General features: G+C 47.6%; 1 protein-coding gene across 1 annotated transcript; it reads right to left on the bottom strand.

Moving 5' to 3' along the window:
* Window positions 1-7,523: 7,523 nt before the first annotated feature.
* PHALS_07561 (uncharacterized protein) lies at window positions 7,524-8,711 on the bottom strand (the record flags this gene model as incomplete). The annotated part of the gene is made up of 1 exon (XM_024721050.1): window positions 7,524-8,711. One exon carries the CDS (start codon window positions 8,709-8,711, stop codon window positions 7,524-7,526), a length of 1,188 nt encoding a protein of 395 aa, XP_024586188.1.
* Window positions 8,712-8,930: the final 219 nt, after the last annotated feature.

The raw sequence follows: 8,930 nt of genomic DNA, 5'->3' as shown, positions 1-8,930 counted from the left end.
TAATCACACAATGGTGTGGCTACACCGTAACAAGAAGTCACTACATGGCGGGACTGCCAGTAGTTATGCATATTAATTAGGTTTTGATGTTTAATTAGGAAAACCTGGAATTTTTGATAAAGGCGGCTCAACCGCAAATAAAACATATAAACACAGTTTCAATTGTGAGTGTATTGCCTTGGGTTAAGGTTTTGGGTACTCTTGGAGGTAGCGGATTTCGATCTGCTACACTCGTACTGACTCGAGTATAGAGCGTAAGATTGTTGGCTTCAGCTTAGCTTTCTCTAAGCTTTAACTATGAAGAAAGAGCTACGGCAACCCCACTGCAAAGTAAACAAGGTCGCTAGATCATTTGAGTCAAAATGGCTACAGGATTGTAGATATGGACCTAACTTCTGTGCAATTGGCTGACAGGGACCTTTGAGTCGAGTTTCTGAGTGAAAACTGAACGGGAGTTCCGTTGCATATTTTTTCCTTACAGATCGGCTTACAGCAAGACCTTCCGCGTCCTACCATAATTTCGTGAGGAGCGGTGTGTATCGCAGTGAGTGCGAATCAAACTTTTGACCTCTGGGGGTTAGAGACTCTACAAGCGCACAACACTAGATAAATCTCAGCCAAGCTGAGTGATCAACTTGAGGGTTAAAGCCTCGTGCAGAGTTAATACATACATAACTTGCGTAGAATCGAGGTGGGGTGTGGAGAACACCTCATTACCTAAATAGAGTCTCATAGACAGGGAACGGTATGGTTCTGCGGTTCTCTGTAAAAGGGTTTCAAGTGCCCTAGTATGAAGTGTGTGGGTCACACAGGATAGTGTGATCACTTTGTAGGTCACACAAGATGGTGTGACCACAAAATGTTGTGGCTACACCTATACATGAAGTCATTACGTGGTTGTAACAGCCAGTAGATATACAACTAAATAGGCAAGAAATCCTGTAAGTTTTCATACAGGCAACTTTGCCGTAGATAAACCCGAGAAATACGGCATGATTTCTAAACGGAAAGGGTAATTAGCCCTGGATTAAGGTTCAAGCGACTTTTGGAAAAAGGAGATTGCGATCCGCTAAACTCGTACTGGTTCTTAGTATAGAACAGAGGTCACCGACCTTAACCAAGCTTCCTCGTAGCGAAAGTGCTACGGCAGCCCCGCTGTACTTGGTAGCACTTGTACCTGAGTCCTAACGACTGACACTCTGTAAGGATGGAGCCGTTCTATTATTTGTTCCAGGGCATACAGGACGGGCTTAAAAAAGCTGATGTCTCTTCTCGGTCCTTAGGGTGTGCAACACCTCGCTTTGCAAAAACCGGAAGCGATTAGCGTGCGCTTCAAGCGATAAAAAAGCTCTGCTAGAGATATCGGCGTCAACCGCGTCCATGACACTACCATTCATGACGGATAATCCCTCCCGACCACGGCCGCTCATGGTGAGTGTTAAGATCTCCAAGGGCAAGGACGGAGAAAATCTATTGCTCCGGGTGAGAGAGGTCGAGACGATCATAGCGTCCGCAGTGCATTTGACCGAGCAACAGCGCTACCTATCTCCAAGCTAGGGAATCGAGCGCGAGAATGGGCACTGACGTGCGTCACTTCAGTCGAAGCGGCGTTTCCCTCTTGGACGGAGCTGAAGCTGTAGCTTTTGCGAGTGTTCTCACTGCCTAATTAGGCATAACACGTGTGCTCGCATTATCTTGCCGCCCGACAAGGCACAAAAGAATTGGCAAACTTTGTCCAAGAGTAGCGTACTCTCATCGTCGATATAGCAACCGATCCTCTTTTCGAGGCGGACACAGTGACCGTCTTGATGGAGGGCCTCTGCACTTGCGTGGCCAGAATAGAAATCTTGTGACCTCGTCATTTTTGAAGAAATAGTGAATGTGGTGTTATTTCCGAATTCAACTTCAAGTCGGTACGATTTAATTGAAATACACACTCTAATAGCTCGTCGAGCGGGCCTGAGCCGATAGATTTTAGCTGTGATGAGGACGGGGAGGTAGAGCAACGAGCTACCGAGCAGCGTTTGACCACCAGACAGTGTTTTGTCTGTAGCGACACCCGTCACCTTTGGATCTGTAGTCCCCTGCACAAGGCGTGCCAAGGTCCATCGAACCGACGCCCCGCTGCTTACGAGTCTTCTGGTTTGTAGACGGTGTGCGGCCTACTGGGGAAGAACTGATTTTTGTAGAGCTACAAGGAGGTAGAGAACAGCAGGGCCTAGCCCCGATGATCTGCGTGCTCTTGTAACGAAATGTGTATGCAAGCCGAACTTTCTGGTCGTAAAAGCGACTGTGAAGGGCTTTGAAAAGCCATGGAAGATCGTGATCGACTCCGAGGCGTCGGGCAATCATGCTCGACGCTCCCCGATTGAAGGAAGCTAGCTGTATGCTGCGGCGCTGAAAGCGCGGCGAGTGACATCGTCACTGTTCGCATAGCGACGGGGACATGTGTCACGCTGCCGATGGTCCCTGTGGACCTCGGTGTCAAGTTTCTTGATTTTGATAGAGTGAAACGCTGCTTAGTCTTAGACTTGGATTCAAGGTATGACCCCTTCCATCGCTGGAGCACCATGATCCATGGGTCGACTGGATGTCGAAGACCTTGGACTGTACGCGCACGTTTCCAGGTGGAGATTTGGTGAGTCATAATTTCATCTCTGCTGGGAGGCGAAAACGCTATTGGCGCGGGCACTGGACCGAGACGCTCGACGTTGTGGAGTCCCGAGCATCCGAATTGGTGAACACCGTAGGTTTATTGGACAAGAGTCCCGAGAATGGCTCGAGGGCTGAACTTGGAGTGGCGCGTAACCCACTGAGCACTGCTCATGTATTGGAGCAGTCGCTAAATGCCATGCATGGCATGGTCGGCCAAAGGCTGAGGCATCGTGGGCGAGGCCCCAGTAATGCATATGGAGTGGCACGTAATCTACTGAGCACTACGCCTGTTTCGAAGCAGCCGCTGTATGCCATATATGGCATGGCCGGACGAGGTCTTAGACTTCGAGGGCAAGGTCTCACTAATTCACGTGGAGTGGCACGTAGTCTACGGAGCACTGTTCACGTTTCAGAGCGGTCGCTGCATGCCACTCGCATTCCACTCGTGGCGTAGTCAGACGAGGTCTAAGGCATCTTGGACAAGGCCCTTCTGATGCGCGCGGAGTGACAAGTTATCAACTAGACAAAAACTGCGGAAATGGCAGCTCTTCGTTGTATGTTGTTCATAACATCAGGGCTCCGGTGAAGCAGGTAGTGGGATTAACACTGGACGATGCTGAGTACGTGTTCCCATTGGTCTCGCCGGGGCTTACAACCTCTGTGAAGTGGCGTCGGCGACGCCGTATGCTAGCTGCAAGACGCCGGATGTCGACCCTGATCCAGGATGTGCCTACCGTAGACGATAGCGCACAGCTACACACCCTCGTCAACGGCATAACGTGTAAGAAAGGCAGCGACGTAACTCTGGAGGCCATTGCTGCGGTGAAGGCTATTCTTGAGCTGGACGAGATGTTATTCAAGGCGTTCGGCAGTGCCTTAAAGGCAGTTGAGGCCATTATACGCCGGTCCTAACATCGGATCGAGGTGTGCGTCATGATACCGACTTGGTTCTGGAAACCAAATACTGCAGAACACGCCAGTGTCCCCTGCCCAATAAGCCGCCGTCATTGATGCCTTCCTCCGTGCGAGCACGACGCAGGAATGGTGCGTAAGAGCAAGCCTCCCACATCAACTCCTAGCTTTATGTCCAGAAGCCGAACGGCAAGCGGTGTATCGCTCATGCTTACAATAAGATCAGCGCTGCCATCATTCCGGCGCGAACGCCGATTCCTAGAAAATATGTTCTCCATAACAACATTGTTGAATGTACAAATAGCAGTTCGCTCGACTTGGTCGATAGGTATTACCAATTACTCACTAGAGCATACGATGTTCCGCTAACAGCAGTGAGGATACCGAGCTGGAGTGGCTGGGGATGTGTCAAATGCACCAGCAACATTTAATCGCAGTTGTTCAGGCCCCAAAGGGCGTATGCACAGATATACTTTGACGACAGCCTTGTCCACAGATCGGGAGGATAAATGATGAATACCACATTATCCACTTAAGAGCGGTGCTCGAGTGCAAGCGCACGAATACGCTGTATGCTAATTGCACCTTCGGCGCGGAATAGGGTGCTTTAAGCGTGGCCATCTAGCGGATCCCGGTAAGGTCAAAGCCATTGTGGACTGACCAATTTCAAGAATTAAAAGGACTTGCGCAAGTGACTTGGCCTCACCAACTACTTGCACAAGTATAGCGCAAATGATGCGGAAATGGCACAGTCATTGTTTAATCTCCATACAGAATGGTGCTGGAACAACGAGCATTGGGAGGCTTCTGACAGGGTAAAAGACAGCCTTCTTCATGCACCAATACTGGCGTTGCCACACTCCGATCGTCCTTTTAGTGTCGTCTGTGACGCTTCGAACTTTGCCATCGGCTGTGCACTACTGCAAGCAGACGCCAATGGGCGAGATCGGGTGGTCGCGTTCGAATGGCCAGCTTAAAGCTGCGGAGAGGATACTACCAAGTCCACGACTTATAAGTACTTAAATATGCACATGTCAAGTTCAGGGTGCACCTGCTTGACTCCAGGCCGTTTGTGGTCAAAACAGATCATGCGTCACTACGCACCGCGATTCAGTTGCCGCATCTCTTGCAGAGAATGACCAGGTGGTTCGCCTTCTTCGCAGAATATATCTTTGAGGTGCAGTGCAGCGAGGCTGCCGTAGCTCTTTGCTTAGAGGAAGCTAAGCTAAGGTCACCGACCTTACGTTCTTTATAAACAACAGTACGAGTGCAGCAGATCGGAATCTGCTGCCCCCAAGAGTCCTGAAAACCTTAACCAAGGTTAGTTAGCTCTTCCGTTCAGTATTGAAATCGTATTTAGTTGTTCTAGTTGCGACAGAGCCGCCAAGATCTAAAACCGTAGGTTTTCCTATAGAAGATAGTAACATCAAATAAATATTATAAAACCATTTTATTATGCATCACCACAGGCATTAAGGTGTAGCCACACCATTGTGTGATAACATCACCTTGTGTAATTCACACCTATGTACGGTCACTCTATCTTAGTCCCTTTCATACAAGGGTACGTGTAATCCCGTAACACTCTCCCCATTAAAATTGTGGATATAGAATTCACATTTAACGGTCACCTTATACGACGCTCGCGTATCTGAGACACAGTTACGTTCTCAGAAACAGCCTTGAACATTGTCCGCCCTATGTCCCCTGTGTCTACGACACGCAAAACACCAAGCCTAGGTGGTTCGGATGGCGCCCGCGGGCAAAGCCCTTTTTCTTCTGCACAGGATGCGGCTTCACGGGAAGCACATCCGAAGCCCCCGGCAACCGAGTGCAAGACACCGCGCCCACCACAAGCGCAAATTTCTTCGTTGAGAAGTTAAAGGAAGTCGACTGCAAACCAGATACTTTTTTCCCAGCATGAGAAGACGAGGAAGATGAGGTGCACCAACGGCGCAACGTGAGCCCAGCTCAGAATTTGCGGAGTTCCCTGACTCTTCGGCTTCAGAGGAAAGCGGTAGAAATACCAATTGCCTCGAAGAGGAACAGGAGCAGCAATTGGAGGCTGCCCACAGGGCGGCTCTCATGCAATCGCATCCGCGATCGGTTTTTGCCCTCGTCTGGAATACGGTTTCCGCCGAGCGATTCCCGCTACAGAAGCAAAAGAGCGCGATCACTCGATCGTCGGGCGTCTACGGGATCGGCCCTCCGCCACAATACAAGCAGAGCTTGGCCAACGAAGAGCTCGCGGAGCTCACTTCTTGATTCCTAAAAAAATATCAGGTGGAGACGTACCGCACTCGACTTTGTGCTCAAAGAGTAAGCTCTTCTGAGCCTGCGATGCGGACAATTGCTAGTGTGCTTGCCCCCGGCGAAACCGCTGCGGATGATGATAAGCTCTTTGAGCGATGGGTGCAGTGGCACCGGAAACTCTCCTCGCTGTCTGCCCTTAAGCGAAGCCCAATGGAAGTGGACATGCTTGTGGAGCGCCATCTTAGAATTGAGTTTGTTAAACTCAAGGCGCAACGCCGACTTCCTGTGTATTGTCGAACGAGAGCGCGGAGCAAATATACAATTGCAGAAACATTGATGCGCGCATGTGTTTAACGTGTTGAAGGGGTGGACCCTCGCTGTATACCTCAGCGCTTTTAGCCAGCCTGCCAATCTCGGTTGGAAGCCATCAATTCAAGCATGATTTCCTTTGCTTCTTCTTAGACGCTTTCAGTAAGCAGGTGACGGCTTGGGTAAAATGACTCACTTTGCTTTTGTCAGCGACACTATTATCAGCGAAAACACAATCAGGCTGCTTTTAGACAAGTTGTAAAGAACATCTCTAAATTGTTCGTGATCTGGTGCATCATGACTAGTATCAGGTAAAGTGGAGCGTTTTCTTCACTTCGATCACTCCATACTGTTTGAAATTCGACTTCAGCAAGACAATCTGTAAGTCATTACGTCATTCCAAACCCTGTTGTAGAGATTCTGACTGCTTGTCGCCTGAATTATTTAAATAAATGTCTTGATCATTCGAACAGTCATTGCTCACGCGATGGTGAGTGTGAGCGGTGGGGACGTTAACACATCGAATGACTTTTCTAAAGAATATTGAAGCCTTTGGGAAATTAGAGGTAATGAATAGGATCCGGGGAGTCACTCACATGAGAACACGTCGCTTTGCCCATCAAACAAGCGATCAGGTCGTCGACCAAAATGCTTCGTCCAACTTAGCGGTCCCACAAGCCTTGTGCCCAAACAAGGATGTTCTTACGCAATTCGTGTTCTCAAAGCTCACGCTGAGCTGTGTTTGCTGTAAGGTTCCTCAATCAGGATAATCTTTTTCAGAGTGATCGCGTATTGGTGAAGTAGCGTGTAAAACGCTACGTAAATATAAAAAATTAGCCAAGCTCAAAGACAATACGTATACTACCATACCGTGATCTAGTGCTAGGTATGGTATCAGATTGATGATACCTCAAAATGTAGAAATTCGTAGAACATGTGAGCATGCAATACATTTAACAGGGCTCCGTCATCATAGATGATAAATGTACATATTCGCCAGCTCACGTAATAAACTACAATACTCTTATGTAGGGAGTATCAAGTAAGTGATACTTGCAAGGATCGCGTAGTAGCAGCTTCCACAAATACCTCCAAGCTTGATATAAATTTAATCTAGAGAATACAGAGTGCTGCAAATTATTTCGATATAGGTGCTAGGGTTAGCTACAAATGTACCTTGATTTCAAAATACTAGCCTCACTGAATAAAAAATATTGCCCCATTTTGAATCTTTTTCTTACACACTATAAAGGGTAAAAGTAAAGCTATATTGCTAATAGTGGATAATTAAAACACTTTAACAACCAAATTAACAATTGCTTCGAGAGGAGTAGTGTTTATGTCTTTATTTTGCAAGACATGAAAATGTAAATCTATCTATGATTGTGATACCATTAATCTTGATCTTCGGCGGTCTCATAGCTTGCTGAAGGATTCCACGTTGTTTCGGCGGTGTAGCTACCCATAAGCTGGGAGCAATTTGGCATTGTCGCAGGAGTCGAGATAAGGTCTCCTTCAAACTTTGCACTGTCCGACTTCATAGTATTCACCTCAAACTCGTGGTCTTTCATGAAGCAGCACACAAAATCGTGAAAACGGTTGTAAGCAGCAACGCGTTCTTGTTTAGTCATCTTTACAGACCGTTTAGATGACCCGAAAAGAAGCATGCGAACATACACACTAGAGCTTAAGCACAAGTCGCGAGTCGAAAACCTTGGGCGGTATTCTTCTGGAATCAAGCATGTCTCGAGAGGCTTTACAGCGTGTGTAGTGACAGAGGTCACATTGGCCTTAGACGAACCGTTAACAAGGTCATCAGACATGTCAAGGATCGACGTGATGAGCGGAGTGACAATTAGAATGGGGTCATCAATTGCGTGGATAAATACGAGCACAGAGATTAATGTTTTCGAAGCAGCAGCGCTCAACTGTCCTGCAATAGCTTCTGCACCATGGATGAGGCCGTGAATAACACCAGATCCCGCGCCAATCAAAAGAATTGACTCGGCTGTGAACTCGGCCATGTGATGTTCAATGTGCAAGAGAAATCCACCCGCCATGTTCTCGGCTGTGTTTGACGGATCTCGTTTCAATAATCCCCATAGATCCTTGAGATTTTCTCCAAATTCACTAAAAAAGTCGACAACTTGCCGGATACCAACAAGAGGATGGCGAACAGTATTAAGACACCACTCAATGACATCCGCAATCATTTGTGCGAGCGCAATGACCGTGTCCAACGAGTAATTGAAGACATTTGAGATGACGCGCTGGAGTCGTCCAATCAATGGCAAATTGAGAAACGTATCGTGGATCTGCTCAAGCTCAATATTGAAATAGTCCCACAATGTATTGTTTGGGTGGCTCAACAAATAAGCCGACATGGCTGCATCCGCGGCGTTGGCTTTAAGTTCTGCGTTCGAGAGATTATCTTGCTCTTTGGCAAATTCAATGAATACGGGGCAGACATTGTAAATCTCATCACTGCTATCACTTGTCGCTTCACTGACGTCTTTCTGCGGAATATTATGCGCCGTACAAACGCAAACGATTGCGAGAAGAAGCAACGTGGATGGCCACATTAGGAATTACGTTTGCGAAAATTGAAGAATGATCAAACTTCTTGTGGTTTTGAAAGGACCCTTGCCGAAGACAGTGAAGTAATTACTGTAGACACTCTGTTCTTGAATGGCCAACAACCATTGATTTTACAACAACCATTACTACTGAAAACTGCAGTCGTCGGAGAACTTGTCCTGGTCATGTACACGATAATGCACTTGTATGGTTCAATCTTGTTA

Source organism: Plasmopara halstedii (assembly GCF_900000015.1).
Source record: "Plasmopara halstedii genome assembly, contig: Scaffold_3120, whole genome shotgun sequence".
NCBI classification, from domain to species: domain Eukaryota; phylum Oomycota; class Peronosporomycetes; order Peronosporales; family Peronosporaceae; genus Plasmopara; species Plasmopara halstedii.
The sequence above is the reverse complement of the archived record's forward strand: the minus strand, read 5'-3'. Positions and strand labels throughout refer to the sequence as shown.